Source organism: Heterodontus francisci, chromosome 28, assembly GCF_036365525.1.
Source record: "Heterodontus francisci isolate sHetFra1 chromosome 28, sHetFra1.hap1, whole genome shotgun sequence".
NCBI lineage: Eukaryota > Metazoa > Chordata > Chondrichthyes > Heterodontiformes > Heterodontidae > Heterodontus > Heterodontus francisci.
The window spans coordinates 25,891,869-25,914,870 of NC_090398.1; the positions used below are offsets into that span (position 1 = coordinate 25,891,869).

A 23,002-nucleotide genomic window follows, 5' to 3' on the forward strand; every position below is an offset into this window, starting at 1 on the left:
TACACAGCAATGTAGAAAATAGCCAAAGTATGTCCTGTGCACAAAAAGCAGGACAAATCCAACCCGGCCAACAATATCCCTGTCAGTCTACTCTCAATCACCAGCAAAGTGATGGAAGAGGTCGTTGACAGTGCAATCAAGCAGCACTTGCTCAGCAATAACCTCCTCCCTGGCACTCAGTTTGGGTTCCGGCAGGGCCACTCAGCTCCTGGCCTCATTACAGACATGGACAAAACAGCTGAACTCCAGAGGAGAGGTGAGACTGACTGCCCTAAACATCAAGGCAGCATTTGACCGAGTGTGGCATCAAGGAGCCCGAGCAAAACTGGAATCAATGGAAATCAGGAGGAAAACTCTCCGCTGATTGGAGTCCTACCCAGCATAAAGGAAGATGGTTGTGATTGTTGGAGGTCAATCATCTCAGCTCCAGGACATCATTGCAGGAGCTCCTCAGGGTAGTGCCCTAGGCCCAACCGTCATCAACTGCTTCATCAATGACATTCCCTCCATCATAAGGTCAGAAGTGGGGATATTTGCTGATGATTGCACCAATGTTCAGCAGCATTCGCAATTCCTCAGATACTGAAGCAGCCCATATCCAGATGCAGCAAGACCTGGACAACATCCAGGCTTGGTTTGATAAGTGGCAAGTAGCATTCACGCCACACAAGTGCCAGGCAATGACCATCTTAAACAAGAGAGAATGTAACCACTTCCCCTTAATGCTCAATGGCATTACCATCGCTGAATTCCCCATTATCAACATCCTGGTGGTTATCATCGACCAGAAACTGAACTGCACCAACCACATAAATGCTGTGGTTACAAGAGCAAGTCAGAGGCTGAGAATTCTGCGGTGAGTAACTCAATTCCTATCTCCCCAATGCCTGTCCACCATTTACAAGGCACAAGTCAGGAGTGTGATGGAATTCTCTCCACTTGCCTGGATGGGTGGATCTCCAACACTCAAGAAGCCTGACACGATCCAGGACAAAGCAGCCTTTTTGATTGGCACCCCATCCACCTTCAAGATCTACTCCCTTCACCAGTGGTAGCAGCGTGCACCATCTACAAAATGCACTGCAGCAACTCACCAATGTTCCTTCGATAGCACCTTCCAAACCCACAACCTCTCCCACCGAGGAGGACAAGGGCAACAGATGCATGGCAAGTTCCCTTCCAAGCCACGCACCATCCCGACTTGGAACTATATCGCCATCCCTACACTGTTGCTGGGTCAATATCCTGTAACTCCCTTCCTGACAACACTGTGGGTGTATGTACCTATACCCTAAGGACTGCAACAGGTCAAGAAGGCAGCTCACCGCCACCTTCGCAAGGGTAATTAGGGATGGGCAATAATGCTGGGCTAGCCAGTGATGCTCACATGCCATGGACAAATAGAAAAAAGTGTTACAGGACTAATCATCCAGAAACGAGTGTTCAAATCCCACCATTGCAGCTGGGAGGAATTTAAACTCAATCAATTTTGTTTATTTATTTAGAGATACAGCACTGAAACAGGCCCTTCGGCCCACCGAGTCTGTGCCGACCAACAACCACCCATTTATACTAATCCTACATTAATCCCATATTCTCTGCCACACCCCCACCATTCTCCTACCACTTACCTACACTAGGGGCAATTTACAATGGCCAATTTACCTATCAACCTGCAAGTCTTTTGGAGGTGGGAGGAAACCAGAATAAATCTGAATTAATAATGATCATGGAACTACCGAATTGTTGCAAAAAAAACTATCTGGTTCACTTAGGTCCTTTAGGGGAGGAAGCCTGCCATCCTCACGTGGTCTGGCCTACATGTGATTCCAGACCCACAGCAATGTGGTTGACGTAACTGCCTTCGAAATAGCCAAGCAAGCCACTCAACTGTATCAAACTGCTGCAGATGGACCACCTGGCATCGACCCAGGCACCAGAAACAACGCCGGAACCTCCTGCAAAGTTCTTCTTACTAAGATCTGGGGATATGTTCAAAAATTGGGACAGCTGTCCCACAGACTAGCCAAACAACAGCTTGACACAGTCATACTCACTGGATCATGCCTTCCAGCCAATGTCCCAGACTCCTCCATCACCTTATCTGGCTAAGTCCTGCCTACAAGGAGGACAGACCCACCAGAGGTGCTGGCTCAGTAGTACACAGTCAGGAGGGAGGGGCCCTTGCAGTCCTCAAGATCCCATTCGGGACCATTAACTTTTAAAATAAGATAGTTGAATGCCCAATTACTGAAACAATTACACCGCAAGATTTCACATTCTAAATTAAAAGGTTTACTGCACAAGAGGTAAACAAAGCAAAATACTACTACCGTAGCAATACAACTTGAGACATTTACATTGTAAATTTAAAATCCTACAGAACACTCCCATCCCAGGAGTCCTCTATACGGTACAGGATCTTGGTGACTTGTTCACTTCTCCTAGAAAGTGTACTACAGCTCTTAGGAATTCACTATGATTTCCTTCATTACTCAGCTGTCTTCCGAGGTATGAGGTCACCTCCCGAATCTGGACTTCCCACCTTCAGCACTGGCCTGCGTCAAAACAGAAACCCCTGGTTTCCTGATGGCCTCTTGGCTCCCGAGTCCAGCTGTTGTCAAAGCCAACAGATTTTCAACAGCCAACCTGCTTTTCCCAAAGGCCAACTCCTTGTCTGAAAGCCTGTCTGTGTCTGCAAGCACACAGATCAAAAACAGGCACTCCCTACCTCCATAACCATGGATGTCCCAGATAGAAAATTAAGCTAATTATTTCCAACTGCAAATATTCAATTGTTGATACCCACATCAATAATTGTTACGCTTCCAATGACGCAACAAACTCTCCTAGACTTTCTGGTTCCAGCTGCCCAATTAAACAAGGCCAACCTGCAGCTTTATGGCTCTCACCTCCCTACTTGCGTGTCTGTAAGCACTCATGGAGAGATTGTTGAGCTTTAAATCCTCTCTTCGTTCTGGGACATCATACGAATAATTTAAACCCCTGACTGAGATAGCTGCAGACACACCGCCTCCATCAAAAAGTTATGAGGGTTCCATTGTGTAGGGTCTTCACACTTCCCAAAGTGACCTGACTAAACAAACATGGGCCACCTTTTGATTCATAACTCCCCTAGGTTTGTTTGCCAGCTTCTCAAATCATTTCATTTGTCTTGCATGAAATAAAATTATATCCCAAAGTAAAAGCTCCCTCTAGAAAATTAATACAAACCATGAACTCTGTGATCGTAACACCTTCCCCCCAGAAAAAAATAAAAATTCATCACCATAGTGATGTGTTCTCATTTACACCAACAGAAATAAAATCACTTAAAACATGCTATACAATTAAATTACCCTATGACATGCAATAACCATAACAGTCTTCCCCATTGTCCTCCAGACAGTCGATCTTGACACTACTCCTTTGCTGATTTGTAACCAGAAACCATGATCCTTGACAAAAAGATGATAGCACTTAAAAAGATGGAAATGACACATCCAAAACCATCGTATGCCAAGGATGTCTGAGGACAGTTGCAAGTCATTTAAAAAAAAAGTTTGACTCTTTGAAACAGCATCAGCAATTGAGTTACTCTTCTCTGCATGATGAATAATTTTTTTTTAATTAAAAAGGATGCAGCGTCAAATTCCAGCGAAACAACCAAAGACTGTTTGTGCGAAACTTTTCCAAAAACACTAGTGGATCGTGATTAATGTAAATTAATGTTCCTCCTTGATTACTCAAAACATACGTCAACTTTTTAAGAGCTAAAACAAGACTTAACGTTTCTTTTCTGAAAGTTGTCTTTTGTGCATGAAAATTAATTTTTTTTAACCATGGCGGCACAGTGGCGCAGTGGTTAGCACCACAGCCTCACAGCTCCAGGGACCCGGGTTCAATTCCGGGTACTGCCTGTGTGGAGTTTGCAAGTTCTCCCTGTGACCGCGTGGGTTTTCGCCGGGTGCTCCGGTTTCCTCCCATAGTCAAAGACTTGCAGGTTGATAGGTAAATTGGCCATTATAAATTGCCCCTAGTATAGGTAGGTGGTAGGGGAATATAGGGAAGGTGGGGATGTGGTAGGAATATGGGAATAGTGTAGGATTAGTATAAATGGGTGGTTGATGGTCGGCACAGACTCGGTGGGCCGAAGGGCCTGTTTCAGTGCTGTATCTCTAAATAAACAAACAAATAAATGTACATACGAACACACGTATTAGGAGGAGTAGGCGACTCGGCCCTTCGAGCCTGCTCCACCATTCAGAAAGTTCATGGCTGAACTGATTAATCCACATTTCCACCTACCCCCAATAACCTTCCACCCCCTTGCTCATCAAGAATCTATCTACCTCTGCCTTAAAAATATTCAAAGACTCTGTTCCACCGCTTTTTGAGGAAGAGTATTCCAAAGACTCACGAGCTTCTAAAAGAAAAAAATTCTCACGTGTCTTAAACGGGCGACCCTTATTTTCAAACAATGACCCCCAAGATCTACATTCTCCCACAAGGAGAAACATCCTTTCCACATCCACCCTGTCAAGACCCCACAGGATCTTATAAGTTTCAATCAAGTCGCCTCTTACTCTTCTAAATTCCAGCGGATACAAGCCTAGCCTGTCCAACCTTTCCTCGTAAGACAGCCCATCCAATCGACGTATTATTTTAGTAAACCTTCTCTGTATTGCCTCCAATGCATTTACATCCCTCCTTAAATAAGGAACTCAGTACTGTACATAGTACTGCAGATGTGGTCTCACCAATGCCCTGTACAGATGAAGCAGAACCTCCCTACCTTTGTATTCAATTCCCCTCACGATAAACAATAACATTCGATTCTGATAGTCTTCCTGACTTTTGCATACCAGATGTGAATTGCAATCCATCTGGGTCTTCTGTACTTGAAGATTTCGCATGGTTAACCACGTGAATTTTCAGACTCAGTCTTTGAATCAGTCTGTTCAGATTTCATCTGAACTTCATTCTCTTCCATATTTCCAGGTTCTTCATTGTTTAAGTTCGAAAAGAACGCCCCAATTAATTCCACAGTAAAACCATCATCCTTCTGCTTAACTGCAAGCGTATCTTAATTCTTAAGTCCATTCCCCAGACTCAAACATGCAAGTTACTCTTTCTGAGACAGCATGTTTAAAATTACTTCCCTTTTTTTTTAATGAACAGTTCGCAATCTTTCAGTTTTTCTTGGTCCCATTCATAACAAGCCTTGTTTAAGACTGTATTCGATAACTTCATTTTGAATTTCCACTTTCTGTTCTAACACTATGATCTTTCACGTAACTCCTGAATAATATCGTCTCAATCATTTTGCGGTTTCCAACAGTCTTCTGTAACCTGTCCGCTTGCTTGGATTCCTGCTGCTGTAACTTGTATTATATCAGCATTAGCAAACAGCTTTGACTTCGTCTCTGGCCTCATTAACCCTTCAGGGTTAGTCTGAACTTTCAGCACTTCTTGGGAAAAACTTTTAATTTGAAATTTTTTAGTTATTTTTGCTGCTTCTGTTAAGTCCATTAATGGGGTAGATATATCTGTATCCTTAAAAACAGGTGAGTGGTCTTTCGCCATAGGAACAGTTCTCATATTCTTGCCCACCACTCCAGAAAATAGAAAAACCTTATCCCCCCGCAAGATCATTTACTAATATAAAATCAACCTGAGTAACGGTTAGTGCAAACACAACACCAACAATAACTGATCCATTTACCAAATTACAGCTTAAATTCACTCTAAAAAAAAAAGGGATGGGCACACAATCCCTATCAATACCCCATACCAATATATTTTTATTCAGCAAACTTTGAAAAAAAGTCTAATTTATTTTCTAACATTCAGTTCTGAGTTGAACCAGTATCCCTCAGGATAACTATCTTTTTTGGTCTTTCCTTAGACAAAAATGGAGTGACTTTCCCCTCAAATATAAAACCCTCAGTCTTTAACACCCTATTTACATCCACTGTCAATACATTAGACAGTACTAATTTTTCACCAGCCTCACTCTTTGGTGCAGTATCCTTTGAAAAAAAATTACCTGCACTCACTAAAGCTTTCAGTTTCAACTTCCAAGACTCTGCTTTTACATGTCCAACCTTATGCAATGAAAACATGTTGGTCTTTTTGACTCGCTCCTGTCCTCTATACCATCTTTTTTAACCACTTTGAGAAGCATATGTCTTCTCATTTCTGCTATCTCCGCTAGCTGCTTACGGGACAAATCATAAGCATCGGCTAAAACAGCAGCTTCTCCTATATTGGAAACTTTAATGGTCTTCTAAGCGTGTCCTAATACCTGCTGGAACACTATTATTAAATTCCTCCAACACCTCTTATTTTCAAAATTCTTTTCAAGTTTCATTGAACGATACCAACGGTCAAAATCATTTCTTTTTCTCTAGCAAGTTCTACAAAAGTTTGATTCTGTCTCTTGCTCAAATTTTGAAATTTTAATCGATAAACTTCTGGAGCCAACACATACGCAAGTACGCATGCATTTTTAACTGTCTCAATCTTCAGACTGTTCCTCCGAAAGGCTTGAATAAACATCCAATGCTTTTCCTATTAAAACATTTGGCAAAAGAATGGCCCACCTTTCTCGTGGCTAAGCTAACCTTGTAGCTTTTCTCAAATGTGACAAAATGCTTTTCAATCCCTTCTTCAGTGAATTTAGGCACTACGCAAATATTCCGTGTCAAATCAAAACTCGGAGTTGAACTCGAATCATTGTCCAAACTACCAGTTATTCCCTGTCGACATGAACAAAGCCTTTCTCCTTCCGATTCAAATTGTTGCGCTTCCCTTTCTCTTTGAGCCTGAAATTCAAGTTTCTGCATTGCTCTTTCTTTTTCCTTTCCATCGAGCTCAAGATTTTTTATTGCAATCTCTTTCGCTCTCAAGTTCAAATTGTTCTTTTTCCAATTCAAGTTGCTTCATTTGAACTGAATCCGAGCTAACTCAATCTGCATTTTATCTGTGCCTTATCTGGGTCAACCTTTTCTTCAAATTCCAAATGCTGTGCTAAAGTCTCCACTATCTCTGCTTTTTAAGCCCCTGCTTTTAACTTTATCTTCAACTCTTCTGCCAAGGCCATCAACCTAACATTTGTTGGTTATTGCAAAACACTCAGGGATAATTCTTCCTGTCTCAGAAAAGGCTTAGCAATTGACAAAGCAATTCTGCTTGTCAATATATACAGTAAAGTTCATGGTAAAATTGTGCTTGCTTGAACTTTAGCAAATTCCAGCGTACTCATTCCAGCCTGCAGATTCGAAATCCTGCCAACAGCCCCAAATTGTTTGCAACCCCACAATTTTTTAAAAGAGAAAATTGAATGTTCAATTATGCCGCAAGATTTCACATTTTAAACAAAAACTTTACTGTACAAGAGGTAAACAAAGCAAAATACTAAACACTACAACTTGACACAATTATATTCGAAATTTAAAATCTTACAGAACACTCCCATTTGACGTGTACTTCCACCCCAGGAGCCCCCTATATGTTACAGGATCTTGGTGGTTTGTTCACTTGCCCTGGGACCAATCCAAAGTGTACCGCAGCTCTTAGGAATTCACTGCTACTTCCTTCATTTCCCAGTTGTCTTCCAAAGCATGAGAACACCTCCCGAATCTGGACTTCCTAGCTTGAGCACGGGCCTGCCTCAAAACAGAAACACCCCTGCTTCCTGATGGCCTCTTTGCTCCTGATTCCAGCTGTTCCCAAAGCCAACAGATTTCCAACAGCCAACCTGCTTTCCCAAAAGCCAACTCCTTGTCTGAATGCCAACCGACTCTGTGTCTGCAAGAACACAGATCAAAAATTGACACCCCCTGCATCATCTTTCTCCATAACCATGTGGGACAAATGGGATGTCCCAGATAGCAATTTAAACTAATTATTTCCAAATCTTTGATTCCTGATACCCACATCAATAAATGCTATGCTAACAATGACAGAACAAAAGTCTCCTAGACTTTCTGGTTCCAAATGCCCAACAAAACGAGGCCATCCGCATTGTTATGGCTCTCACCTCTCTAACTCTGTCTCTGTACGCACTCATGGAGAGATTGTTGACTTTAAATCCTTTCTTCGTACTGAGACATATTATGAATAACTTAAACCCCTGACTGAGGTAGCTGCAGACACACCATCTCCATCAAGAAGTTATGAGGAGTTCCACTGTGTAGCGTCTTCACATTTCCCAAAGTGACCTTACTAAATAAACATGGGGCACCCTTTCGTTTGTATCCACCTTAGGTTTGTTTGCCAGCTTCTCAAACTCTGTGTTTTCATTTGTCTTGCACAAAAAAAATCCCAAATTAAAAGTTACCTCGAAAAAATAAAAACAAAGCATGAACCAGGTGATCGTAACAATACTGACTCAGGGCATTAGGCCAAAGATGGAAAAAGAAACCTCCTGCTTACCACCTACTGCCCTCCCTCAGCTGATGAATCAGTACGCCTCTACTTGAAAGAAACACTGAAGGTAGCAGGAGCACAGAATGTACTCTGGGTGGGGAACCTCAATGCCCATCACCAAGAGTGACTCGGTAGCACACAAGTGACTCAAATGGTCGAGTCCTAAAGGACATATCCGTCAGACTGAACCTGCAGCAGCAGCAGAATTGTATTCAACTAAAATCTGTAACCTCTTGGCTCGGCATATCCCTCACTCCACAATTACCATCAAGCCAGAATACCAACCCTCATTCAAGGAGTGTAAGAAAACCTGCCAAGGGCAGCACCAGGCATACCGAAAAATGAGGTGCCAACCTAGAGATGGCAAAACACCAGACAACATGCATGATAAAAAGGGGAAGCAGCATATTACACAGCTAAGCGATCCTACAACCAAGGAATCAGATCAAAGCTCTGCAGTCCTGCCAAATCCAGTCACAAATAATGGTGGACAATTAATCAGCTAACTGGAAGAGCAGGCTCCAAATACGATGGAAGAACCCAGCACATCATTGCAAAGATGAGGCTGAAGCACTAGCAACAACGCTCAGCCTCCTAAGGTCCTCAGCATTATTGATGGTGTACAGAGAGACAATCTTCATATCATGTGGATTGAAGAGAAAATGGCTGAACACACTGGATACAGAAACAGTTATGGGCCCTGAAAACATCCTGACTGCAGTACAGAACTAGCTGCGTCCTTAACCAAGCTATTCCAATAGAGCTACAACACTGGTATCTATCGACAATGTGGAAAATTGCCCAGTTATGTCTTGTCCACAAAAGGAACACATCCAATCGGGCCAATTACTGCCCCGTCGGTTCATTGTATTTTTTTTTGTTCATTCATGGGATTTAGGCATCGCTGGCTAGGCCAGCATTTATTGCTCATCCCTAATTGCCCTGGAGAAGGTGGTGGTGAGCTGCCTTCTGGAACCGCTGCAGTCCTTGGGGTTTAGGTAGTGCTTTTAGGAAGGGTGTTCTAGGATTTTGACCCAGCAACTGTGAAGAAACAGCGATATAGTTCCAAATCAGGATAGTGTGTGGCTTGGAGGGGAACTTACAGGTGGTGGTGTTCCCATGCATCTGCTGCCCTTGCCCTTCTAGTATCTGAGGAGTCGCAAATGGTGCTGAACATTGTAAATCAACGAACATCCCCTCTTCTGACTTTATGATGGAGGGTAGTTCATTGATCTTGTAGATGGTACACACTGCTGCCACTGTGCCTCGGCGGTGAAGGGAATGAATGTTGAAGGCGGTGAATGGGAGTACCAATCAAGCGGTCTGCTTTGTCCTAGATGGTGTTGAGTTGTTGGTGCTGCACCCATCCAGGCAAGTGGAGAATATTCCATCACACTCCTGACTTGTACCTTGTCGATCGTGAACAGGTTTTGGGGAGACAACTGCAGAATTCTCAGCCACTGACCTGCTCTAGCAACCACAGCATTTATGCGATTGATCTAGTTCAGTTTCTGGTCAATAGTAACCCCCAGGATGTTGATAGTGGGGGATTCAGTGATGGTAATGCCATTGAATGTCATGGGGAGATGGTTAGATTCTCTCCTGCTTAAGATGGTCATAGCATGGCACTTGTGTGGCGTGAATGTTACTTGCCATTTATCAGCCCAAGCCTGGATATTGTCCAGGTCTTACTGCATCTGGACATGGGCTACTTCAGTATCTGTGGAGTCACGAACAGTGCTCAACATTGTGCAATCAGTGAACATCCCCACTTCTGACCTTATGATTGAAGGAAAGTCATTGATGAAGCAGCTGAAGATGGTTGGGCCTAGGACATTACCCTGAGGAACTTCCGCTGTGATGTCCTGGAGCTGAGATGATTGACCTCCAACAACCACAACCATCTTCAATCGTGCTAGGTATGATTCCAACCAGCGGAGATTTCCCCCTGAAGTCCATTGACTCCAGTTTTGCTAGGGCTCCTTGATGCCAAACTCGGTCAAATGCTGCCTTGATGTCAACGGCAGTCAGTCTCACCTCACCTCTGGAGTTCAGCTTTTTTTTTTCAATTTTTGGACAAAGGGTGTAATGATGTCAGGAGCTGAGTGGCCCTGGCGGGACACAAATTGAGCATCAGTGAGCAGGTTATTGATGAGCAAGTCCCGCTTGATAGCACTATTGACGACCCCTTCCATCACTTTGCTGATGATTGAGAGTAGAGTGATAGGGCAATAATTGGCCGGGTTGGATTTGTCCTGCTTTGTGTGTACAGGACATTCTTGGGTCATTTTCTACATTGCTGAGTCGGTACCACTATTGTAGTTGTACTGGAACAGCTTGGCTCGGGGTGCAGCTAGTTCTGGAGCACAAATCGTCAGTACTATTGCCAGAATGTTATCAGGGCCCATAGTCTTTGCAGTATCCTGTGCCTTCAGTTGTTTCTTGACAACACTTGGATATCATGAATTAACAGATAAGGTTGATGAAGGGAATGCAATGGATGTCCTTAATATGGATTTTAATAAATTGTTTGATAAAGTACCACACAAAAGGCTGGTAACACCATTGAGGCTCATGAAATAAGTGGGTCTGTGTCCAACTGGATAAAAAAAAATTAGCTTAAGGACAGAAAACAGCAAGTCCTTAGGATATGGCTGTTTTTCAGACTGGAAGGTGGTAGACTGTGGTGTTCCCCAAGGTCAGTTTTGGGGCCACTTATATAAAAAACTTGGATCTTGGAATAATAGGGTCGAATTTCAAAATTTGCCAATGATACCACACTTGGAGCAGTGGCAAACAGTGAGGATGATATAAACTGCCTGCAACAGGACATCAATGGGCTGGCAGAATGGGCAAACAAATGGCAGGTGGAACTAAATACAGACAAGGGGAGGTGATGCATTTTGCCAGAAGGGATAGGTGAGGCAATATAGACTCCATGGCGCAATTGTAAAGCGCGCGCAGGAATAGAGGGACCCGGGAGAGCATGTGCCTCGCTCTTTGAAAGTGGCAGGACATATTAAGAGAGTGGTTAGCAAAACATCTGAGATCTTCAGCTTCATAAATAGATGCACAGCGTTTTCCCTGGAGCAAAGGAGACTGAGGGAGATTTGATATAGAGGTGCACAAGATTATGACAGGCTTAAGTAAATTAGACAAGGAAAAACTGTTGCCAATAACTGATGATATAAAGACTAGGGGACACAGATTGAAGGTTTTGGGCAGGGGGAATGCAAGGAAGAACTTTTTTTATGCAGCGGGTGGGAATGACCCAGAACCTGCTGTCCATAGGGGTGGGAAGCAGAGACAATCAATGATTCAAAAGGAAATTGGATGGGCACTTGAATGAAATAAAGTTGCAGGGCTACAGGGATCAAGCAGGGGGAGTGGGACTGACTGGATTGCTCTGTGGAGCGCCAACACTGACTTGATGGGCCAAACAGCTTCCTTCTATGCCATAAGAGACTCTATAACTGTCTGACTCTAAGGGATGGAAGGTGTCATTGATAGTGCTGTCAAACAGCACTTATTCAGCAATAACTTGCTCACTGATGCTCAGTTTGGGTTCCACCAGGGCCACTCGGCTCCAAACCTCATTATAGCTTTGGTGCAAACATGGACAAAAGGTCCGAGTTCAAGAGGTGAGGTTAGAACTACTGCCCTTGACATCATGGCAGCCTTGGACCAAGTGCGGTATCAAGAAGCCCTAGCAAAATTGATGTCAATGGGAATTGGGGGAAAACTCTCCACTGATTGGAACCATATTTAACACAATGGAAAATGACTGTAGTTGTTGGAGGAAATCATCACAGCCCCAGGACTACAGGAGTTCCTCAGGACAGTGTCCTCTTTCATTTTCAGCTGTTTCATCAATGATTTTCCCTCCAAAATAAGGCCAGAAGTGGGGAATTCTCTTCCTCAAAAGGCAGTGGAAGCAGAGCCTTTGAATATTTTTAAGGTACAGGTAGATAGATTCTTGATAAGCAAGGGGGTGGAACGTTATCTGGGGTAGGTGGAAATGTCGAGTAATCAGTTCAGCCATGAACTTATTGAATGGCGGAGCAGGCTCGAGGGGTCAAGTAGCCTACTCCTGCTCCTAATTCTTATGTTTGGATGTTTTCAGATAGTTGCATCATGTTTCAGTATCATTAGCAACTCCTCAGGTACAGAAGCAGTCCGTGCCTGCATTTAACAAGACCTGGCAAAATATTCAGGCTTGGGTTCATAAGTGGCAAGTAATATTTGTGCCACAGGTAATCTGCAACAACATCTCCCCTTGACATTCAGAAACATTAATATCGCTGATTCCCCCACCATCAACAGCATGGGGATTACCAGTGACCAGAAACTTAACAGGATCAGCCATATAAATACTGTGGCTACTGGAACAGGTCAGAGGCTGGGAACTTCACAGCAAGTAACTCACCTAACTCCCCAGAGCCTGTCCACCATCTACAAGGCACTAGTAAGGAGTGTGATGGAATACTCTCCACTTGACTGGATGGGTGCAGCTCCAACAACAATCAAGAAGCTCAACATCATCCAAGGCAAAGCAACCTGCTTGATTAGCATCCCATCCACCATCTTAAACATTCACTCCCTCCACCGCCAGAACATAGTGTGTACCATCCACAAGATGCACGACAGCAACTCGACAAGCCTCCTTCAACAGCACCCTCCAAATCTGCGGCCTCTACCACCTAGAAAGACAAGAACAGCAGGCGCATGGGAACACCAGTACTTGCAAGCTTCCCTCCAAGTCACACGGCATCCTGTTTGGAACTGTAAGCCAATCCTTCACTGTCGCTGGGTCAGCCACGATCTTATGGAATGGTGGAGCAAGCTCAATAGGCAGTATGACTTACTTCCGTTCCTTATTTCTCAGAGCCAGTTGAGTAGATATGAGCATGAGTGTTATAAGAATAAAGTAGCCTGAAGTGGGGTCAGGATCGGACACCGGGTATCCCATTCCCCAAGTACCCCATTACAGCCTGTCCCCAATACCACTTCAGGCTCCCTCTTAAGGGGGTGGTCGCTAGCACATATACATAGATTAACACAGGATGTACAGCACAGAAACATGCCATTCGACTTTGAGCTTATGCTCCACACAAGCCTCCTCCCACTCCACTTCATCCACCCTATCACCAGAATCTATTCATTTCTCTTTTAATACTCCCTGGTCCAAGGATGACGAAGCATAAATGTAACATCCACTGCTGTTTGTCTGTCTGAGATTAGCAAACTCAGCCCAGAGCTATGATTGACCTTGTGGAGCACCCTCTTGGTTTCAGAGAATGGTTCCAGCACAGGAGGCCCTTTGGCCCATCATGTACACATCAACTCTCTGCACAAGCAATTCACCTGGTCCCACTCCCCATCGCTCTGCAGACCTTAACCCTTTCGAAAGGGTTGATGACACAAAGGTTGCTGGAGTTGTGGATAGTGTGGAAGGCTGTTGTAGGTTGCAACGGGACATTGACAGGATGCAGAGCTGGGCTGAGAAGTGGCAGATGGAGTTCAACCTGGAAAAGTGTGAAGTGATTCATTTTGGAAGGTCGAATTTAAATGTGGAATACAGGCTTAAAGACAGGATTCTTGGTAGTGTGGAGGAACAGAGGGATCTTGGGGTCCATGTCCATAGATCGCTCAAAGTTGCCACCCAAGTTGATAGGGTTGTCAAGAAGGCGTGTGGTGTGTTGGCTTTCATTAACAGGGGGATTGAGTTTAAGAGCTGCGAGGTTATGCTGCAGCTCTATAAGGCCCTGGTTCGACCACACTTGGAATATTGTGTTCAGTTCTGGTCGTCCCATTATAGGAAGGATGTGGAAGCTTTAGAGAGGGTGCAGAGGAGATGTACCAGGATGCTGCCTGGACTGGAGGGCATGTCTTACGAAGAAAGATTGAGGGAGCTAGGGCTTTTCTCATTGGAGCAAAGAAGGTTGAGGGGTGACTTGACAGAGGGGTACAAGATGATGAGCGGCATAGATAGAATGGATAGCCAGAGACTTTTTCCCAGGGTGGAAAGGGCTATCACCAGGGGGCATAATTTTAAGGTGATTGGAGGAAGGTTTTGGGGAGATGTCAGAGGTAGGTTCTTTACACAGAGAGTGGTGGGTGCGTGGAATGCGCTGCCAGCAGTGGTAGTAGAAGCAGATACATTAGGGGCATTTAAGCGACTCTTGGATAGGTACATGGATGATAGTAGAATGAAGGGTAGGTAGTTAGTTTGATCTTAGAGTAGGCTAAATGCTCGGCACAAGATCGTGGGCCGAAGGGCCTGTACCGTGCTGTACTGTTCTATGTTCTATGAAAGCCATGACTGAATCTGACGCCATCAAGCAGTACATTCCAGATCTTAGCAACTCGCTGCCTAAAAAAGATTTTCCTCATGTTGCTGTTGCTTCTTTTGCCAACCACCTGAAATCAATGTCCTCTGGCTCTCCGCCCTTCTGCCAATAGGAATAGTTACTCTCCATCTACTCTGTCTAGACCCCTCAAGATTTTGAATACCTCTATCAAATCTCTTAACCTTCTCTAAGGAGAACCCCAGCTTCTCCAAACTATCCGTGTAACTGAAGTCCGAGTTCTCACTTATGTTACCAATCTGACAACTGTCATACGCACCCTTCTCCTGCTTACTCTCGCACCAGGCAGGGAGCTCTGGCATTGGTTGCTCTCCTCTTGGAACTGTACCTCAATTGTAACGGAACCACCTCTTTAAAGACAGTCCATTGTTCCGTTACAGATCTCCCTGCAAATCTTGGATTCCAATTTACTTAGGACAGATCCATTCACACCCCATTCCAATTTAGTATTTTAGTTTAGTTTAGAGATACAGCCCACCGAGTCTGTACCGACCATCAACCACCCAATTTTATACTAATCCTACACTAATTCTATGTTCCTACCACATCCCCACCTGCCCCTATATTTCCCTACCACCTACCTATACTAGGGGCAATTTATAATGGCCAATTTACCTATCAAACTGCAAATCTTTGGCATGTGGGAGGAAACCGGAGCACCCGGAGGAAACCCACGCAGACACAGGGAGAACTTGCAAACTCCACACAGGCAGTACCCAGAATTGAACCCGGATCGCTGGAACGGTGAGGCTGCGGTGCTAATAACTGCGCCACTGTGCCGCCCAACCAAAACGTTATAAGGTCATCACTGTTCCCTATATATTCCCCTATTGACAGTTGATCCACTTGACCCATCTCATTCCCCAGAAACAGATCCTGCAATGCCTCTTTCCTCTTTGGGCCAGAAATACATTGATCAAGAAAACGCTCCTGATCATACTTCAGAAACTCTTTCCTCCTTTGCCTTTTAGGCGATTAATATCCCAGTCTCCATTCAGTTAACTGAAGTCCCCCATTACCATTAATATGCAGTTTTTGCACCTTTCTCTAATTACCCTGAAAATAGTTGATGCCCGATAGAATACACCAAGTAGTGTAATGGGAACCTATATTACTCCTGTGGCTGATTCCCACATGGGAGAAGGAAGAGCCTGTTTGATAATTGGTCACTCTTCAAAATTGCACTTCCCCTCATGTTTGATTGGGGCGTTCACTCAATCGCTCTCGCCTCCTGGTGTAATGCCCTGTCTCGGACCCCAATCGCTCCCCGACTGGAATTCAAGCTGATCCCTTCCTGCCTCAACCACAGGCCGTGCAGATTCTAACCCGGGCAGCTCACCCATCACCACATGTGGTCTCCACCTACCGGTTCTCCATCGGCTCCTCGCCCTCCTCGGGACGGCCTCCGGTAGGCTCTGTGCCGCTGAAGGTGAATGAGATGCAGCTCCGCCGACGGGGATATTCCGACTTGCGCCTGCGCTGCGCCGGGGCAGCCCCGGGTCTGTCGCGGGCCAGAGCCTGGAGTGCTCTCTGCGGACGCTGCTCCCGCCCCCGCAGGCTGGCCACCGACACGACCACCTTCCCCGGCTCTTCCACGTCCTGGCTCCAGTCCTCGGAGCGCTGCCACACCAGTTGGCCAGCCTGTCTTTCAGCACGGTCCCACTCCACCTCCTGACACAGCACAGCCTCCTCCACCCGCTGCTGCTGCTCATCGACAATCAGGATCCTCCGCTTCTCGGAGAACTAGAGAGAGAGAAAGATACACAGATATCAGTTAATATCAGTCCCGGAAAGGCACGAATGCAGAAGAATCAGTCAATCCAGACACTAGATACATCACTGAGACCACCACAAACCACATTGAGTGGGAGTGAAATATCCTGCAGCATCGATTCAGGAGTTCTCACTGACCTCAGTGAGTGGGGAATATCCTGCAGTATTTAGTTAGGATCTCTCACTGATGCCAGTGAGTGGGAGCAGAACATCCTGCAGTATTTATTAAGGCTCTCACTGATCCCGGAGTGGCAGGGCAGGGGGAGATAGCCTGCAGCATTCATTCAGGATCTCTCACTGATCCCAGTGAGTGGGGAATATCCTACAGTATTTATTTAGGATCTCTCATTGATCCCAATGAGTGGGAAATATCCTGAAATTTTTATTCAGGATCTCTCTCAGATCCCCGAGTGGGGTGGGAATAAACTGCAGTATTTATTCAGAATTTCTCTGCTCCTCATCAGTTTGGGGGAAGAGGGGGCGGGCAAGGAATGTATATCTTGCAGTATTTATTTATTCAGAATCTGTCACTGGCAGCGGGTGGTGAGGAGGGGGAGGGGCTCAGATGGAATATCCTGCATCATTTATTTAGGATTTCGAACTGACCCGAATGATTGAGAGAATATTCAAGGTCACACACAGCCTGGTAATATCCCCAAGTACATTCTGGCAAGAGTACGCTTGATCTTGGAGTTTATAATCCCGAGTCTAACAGAATCCACGCATACCCCCAGTTTGGAAGACATCAAGAGCGTAGATTTATACCACTGCTCCTTGTCGTCAGCTATTTGCTGAACTGGGAACCTCAGGGCTCCCAAACAATCCATTCTCCATCAGTTCATAGAATCATACAGCACTGAAACAGGCCCTTCGGCCCACTGAGTCTGTGCAGACCACCCATTTATACTAATCCTACATTAATCCCATATTCCCTACCACATCCCCACCTTCCCTCAATTCTCCTACCACCTACCTACACGAGGGGCAATTTACAATGGCCAATTTACCTATTAACCTCCAAGACTTTGGCTGAGAGGGGAAACCAGAGCACCCGGCTGCAGGGTTTTAGTTTTAGTTTAGTTTAGAGATACAGCACTGAAACAGGCCTTTCGGCCCACCAAGTCTGTGCCGACCATCAACCACCCATTTATACTAATCCTACTCTAATCCCATATACCTATCACATCCCCACCTGTCCCTATATTTCCCTACCACCTACCTATACTAGGGGCAATTTATAATGGCCAATTAGCCTATCAACCTGCAAGTCTTTGGCATGTGGGAGGAAACCGCAGCACCCGGAGGAAACCCACGCAGACACAGGGAGAACTTGCAAACTCCACACAAGCAGTACCCATAATTGAACCCGGGTCGCTGGAGCTGTGAGGCTGCGGTGCTAACCACTGCGCCGCTGGCGAAGGAGCCTTGGCGAGTTGCTGCAGTGTATCTTGCATACAGTACACACTACTGCCTCTGTGCGCCAGTGATGGAGGGAGTGAATGTTGAAGGTGGTGGATGGGATGTCAATCAAGCGGGTTGCTTTGTCCCAGATCGTATTGAGCTTCCTGAATGTTATTGGAGCTATACCTATCCAGGCAAGTGGACAGTATTCCATCACACTCCTGATTTGTGCCTTGAAAATGGTCGAGGGGCTTTGGGGAATCAGGATGTGAGTTCTTAAACAAACCTACTGCTGGACTGAATACTGAACAGGAGAATCTTTCAGGCCAGTGAATATGCAGTTGTGGCTCAGCTGTAACATTCTCACCTTTAAATCAGAAGGTTGTGTGTTCAAGACTCACCCAGAGACCTGAATCCACAATCCAGGCTGACATTCCCCAGTGGCGTACTGAGGGACTGCCGCACCATCAGACTTGTATTTATATCACGCCTGTCATAACCGTACGACGTCTTAAAATGCTCAACAACCATTTAAATACTTCTGAAATGCAGTCACTGCTGCAATGCAGGCACGGTGGCAGCAAATAGTGCACCGCAAGCTCCCACAAATATCAATACGATAATGACCAGATAATCCGTTTTCTTTTGTGATGTTGATTGAGGGATAAATAATCGGCCAGGACGCCGGGGATAACTGCCTCGTTCTTTTTCCAAATAGTGCTACAAGATCTTTTTAGTTCACCTGAGGGGGCAGAGGGGGCCTCGGCTTAATGCCTCCCGAAAGATAACGCTTTCCTCTCTACTGCACTGGAAGGTCAGCTTTTTCGTTTTTGTGCGAAAGCCCTGGAGTGGGACTTGAATGCACAACATTCAGACACAAAGGCAAGAGCACTACGACTGAGCCACAACCGACACTAGTATTGAGGGAGCTCCGCACTGTCGGAGGGGCAGTGCTAAGGGAGTGCTGCACTGTTAGAGATGACAACTTTCGGATGAGACGTTAAACTGTGACCCCTCATCTTCCCTCTCAAGTAAACATAAAAGATCCAATGCCACTATTTTGAAGAGTAGGGAACTAATCCCAGTTCCCTGGCCAATAGGCATCTCTAAGTCAACAAGCATTAGATTATTTGATCACTGAGAGCTTGTTGTGTGCAAATTGGCTGTCACGTTTATTACAAACGGTGACTACACTTTCAAAAAAGGGCTTCATTAGCTGTAAAGTGCCTTAGGATGTCATGAGGTAGTGAAAGTGTTTTGTACTTAAATAGAACCAGAGTACAATTCTTTACCTGCCTTTCTACTCAAGGTGCATAAACTACAGCACGGCATTATGGCCCCGATTACAACCAGAACTACACTGTGGACAGCGCATACAGCCTGAGTGATCGCATCCAGGTGAGACAGTTTGAGTTTTGCAAGTAAGGGCTGGTTGAGCAACAGGTAAAGCTAGCTATTTCACGCTACAACCATGGAGTAGCAACACATGTGGTGATTGCCACTAACAGGATGCTGCCCTCAAGCCAAAAAGACGTCCTGCCTATCACACAAATGAGGAATGCGATATATGAATTTCAATACCAGTGTGATGTATATAGGCCGTACATCACAAAGACTGGCGAATCGTATCAAACATGTCCCCTTCTGCTGTTCGCAACTGGCAAGGTAGGGGTCGCACCCAACCAGCCTGTGTTTGCAAAACTCAAAATGCAGTGTCCAACATTACATTTGATTCCACGACTGAGGATTATTTAGCAAATGCGGTCCAGTGTGCTAAGAATTACACTGACAACCAATTTAAGATGGTCAGTAGGGCTCGCACTGTGGCGCATTTGCTTGTACTGGAAGCTACATATATTACTACACAGGGCCCTGTTCTTTGCAGACAAAGAATATGTACAAACATTGCACCTGTTTCATCTGAACAAAATAAGTGATAGCCATTTGCTGGTTTATTCCTCAGGGCAATGCAAGATCAAAACGGAGTCCCACGGGATATCACTCAGATCCTCACACTGTATGACTTTTTTTTTTAAATTCATTTTTGCAACGTGAACATCGCTGACAAGGCCAGCATTTGTTGGCACCCCTAACTACCCTAGAGGAGGTGGTGCTGAGATGCCTTTTTGAACCACTGCAGTCCACGTGGGGTAGGTATACCCACAGTGCTGTTATGGAGTCCCAGGATTTTGGCCCAGTGACAGTGAAGGAACGACGATATCGTTCCAAATCAGGACGGTGTGTGGCTTGGAGGGGAACTTGCAGGTGGTGGTGTTCCCATGCATCTGCAGTCCTTGCTCCTTCGTGATAGATGTCGTGGGTTTGGAACGTGCTGGCGAAGGAGCCTTGGCGAGTTGCTGCAGTGTATCTTGCATACAGTACACACTACTGCCACCGTGCGCGAGCGATGGAGGGAGTGAATGTTGAAGGTGGTGGATGGGATGTCAATCAAGCAGGTTGCTTTGTCCCAGATTGTATTGAGCTTCCTGAATGTTGTTGGAGCCATACCTATCCAGGCAAGTGGACAGTATCCATCACACTCCTGTTTGTGCCTTGAAAATGGTCGAGGGGCTTTGGGGAAATCAGGACGCGAGTTACCGCAAAATTCCCAGTTCTGATGAAAGGTCACAGACCTGAAGCGTTAACTCTGCTTCTCTCTCCACAGATGCTGCCAGACCAGCTGAGTATTTTCAGCACTTTTTGTTGAGCCATTTGCTGGTTCATTCCTCAGGGCAATGCCTTGACCAACGAAATCAAGCTCCCCGATTTAAATTTCAAACAAAGCTTGGCAGTTAACTGTCAGTCACCGTAAACTGGCGCATTCTCCACGACAACGCCTCTACCAATCAGTTCACTTGCCAATCAGCACTCTCTTCTCGTGCAGTTTAAGTTGTTATTTTCCCTGACATTGGTTATTCTTGCCATTGTCCTGATGAGTGCAACACGAAAAGCTTCAACAATATGTCTCTATTTGCAACAATATAAAAGCTGAACTGGTAGAAAAGGACTGGAATGCAGATAATTTCAAAGAATCCAGCAGGGGGCTGACCTCAGAGGTATCCTATGAAAAGAGAGAATTTATGACTGGGCATATGACTTGTTTACCGAAGGTTTTGGTTTCATTTTTGAACTTTGAAAGCCAGTGGGTTTTGACAAAAGCAGGCATTCTGAAATTTGATTTTGACCTGTCTGGAGATCAGAAGTTGAACCAGGAAAACATATTACCTCTCTGTAAAGAATCCCTGCTCTGGAGAAGCAAAAGCTTGAACGAAGTGGTAATGTTGCCTCCTGCGTTTCGAATAAACCCTGAATTTGCAGAAAATCTTGCATCTTTTAAAAAAAAAGGACTTTCGCATTGAATGCGAGAAATGACGCCTGTTGCTACACCCCTGATGGAAGACCTATGTAATGCCTGCTGCAGTTGAATTTCCTTGAATGCCTACCCATCACAGACTGTTCATCAACCTCACCTGGAACAACTTTGCGTAGCCTCCAACTATTTGACTTTGGGACACGTCATCAAGCTGAAGAACTTCCTTCCAGGTCATGACAGTCTTAAGTTTATTATTCCTTTCAAACAGCTGTGACTCAATCATTTTTCTTTCCTCAGTTAACCATTTTTTTTTGGATGTATGTGCGTGTGCATGAGGGCTAGAGAAAAGGAACTTTAACATCTCAATTCATATATAGATATGCTTCATTATTAGTTAAGACATGGTTTTGTAATAAACTGTTAATTTTGTTGTTGATTAAAGAAACCTGGTTGGTGTACTTTATCCTGGGGACAAATAGAGTATTTAACTGGCTGTTTCACTAAGTGTGAAAATTTATTGATATGCTGCGACCTGTGGAGAAGTGGGGCTTGGTCGTAACAACAGCGCAGCACTGAGCATATTACTATCTCGACTTCACACATTGACAACTGTGGATCACTTGACAGCATTAATACTGCAGTTGATTACTGATGCCATTCAACGCACTGATACTTGATGTCACCAACAGCAATGATATAAAAAGATAACGTAAGTGGTAGGAGCAGGGATAGATCATACTGCCCGGCGAGCCAGCTCTACCATTCAATACAATCATGGCCGATCCTCAGCCCCAACTTCACTTTCCCACCCACTCCCCAAATTCAGAGACCCCGAAAATCTGTCCATCTCAGCCTTAAATATATTCAACAATGGAGCATCCATCTAGACTCTACCCTCTGGGGTAGAGAATTCCAAACATTCACAACACTTTGAGTGAAGAAGTTTGGCCACATTTCATTCCTTAAGGATCGACTCCTTATCCTGAAGCTGTGTCCCCATGTTCTAGATTCCCCAGCCAGGGCAAACAATATCTCAGTATATATCCTGTCAAGCCCCTTCAGAATCTTGTATGTTTCAATGAGATCACATCTCATTCTTCTAAACTCCAGAGACTATAGGCCCAATATACGCAGCCTCTTATATGACAAGCCCCTCATCCCAGGAACCAATCTGGAAAACTTTTACTGTACTGCATCCAAGGCAAGTATATCCTTCCTTAGATACAAAATCTTTGTACAGTACTCCAGGTGCGCTCTCACCAAAGCCTCATACAATTGTAGCAACATTTCCTTATTCTTGTACTCCAATTCCCTTGCAGTGAAGGCCAACGTGCTATTTGCATTCCTAATTGCTTTCTATATCTCACTTCATTGCACAAGCATACCCAAATCCCTCTGAACATCAGCAAGTTTCACACCTTTTAAAATTCTATTCTTACGAACAAGTGAATAAACTCTCACGTCCCTACCTTTTACTCCACTCGCTTAAAATGTCTACATTTCTTTGCAGCCTCTTTGTGTCCTCCTCACAGCTTACATTCCCACTCGCCAGATACATTGCTCTTCACCTGAGTCATTAATATAGATTGTAAATAGCTGAGGCCCCAGCACTGATCCTTGCACTCCACTAGTCATAACCTGCCAACTTCAAACTGCCACGTTTATCCCTACTCTTTGCTTTCTGTCCATTAGCCAATCCACTTTCCATGCTAAT

The 23,002-nt window shown here is 44.9% G+C and overlaps 1 protein-coding gene across 5 annotated transcripts in view; it reads right to left on the reverse strand.

Moving 5' to 3' along the window:
- LOC137385150 (E3 ubiquitin-protein ligase ZFP91-like) overlaps positions 1 to 23,002 on the reverse strand; it is a 102,755-nt gene that overhangs the window by 65,160 nt on the left and 14,593 nt on the right. For all 5 annotated transcript variants that reach the window (XM_068060090.1, XM_068060089.1, XM_068060086.1 and 2 more), the window contains exon 2: positions 16,168 to 16,544. In XM_068060090.1, coding sequence (XP_067916191.1) covers positions 16,168 to 16,544 — 377 coding nt within the window. The remainder of the gene's footprint in view (positions 1 to 16,167; positions 16,545 to 23,002) is intronic.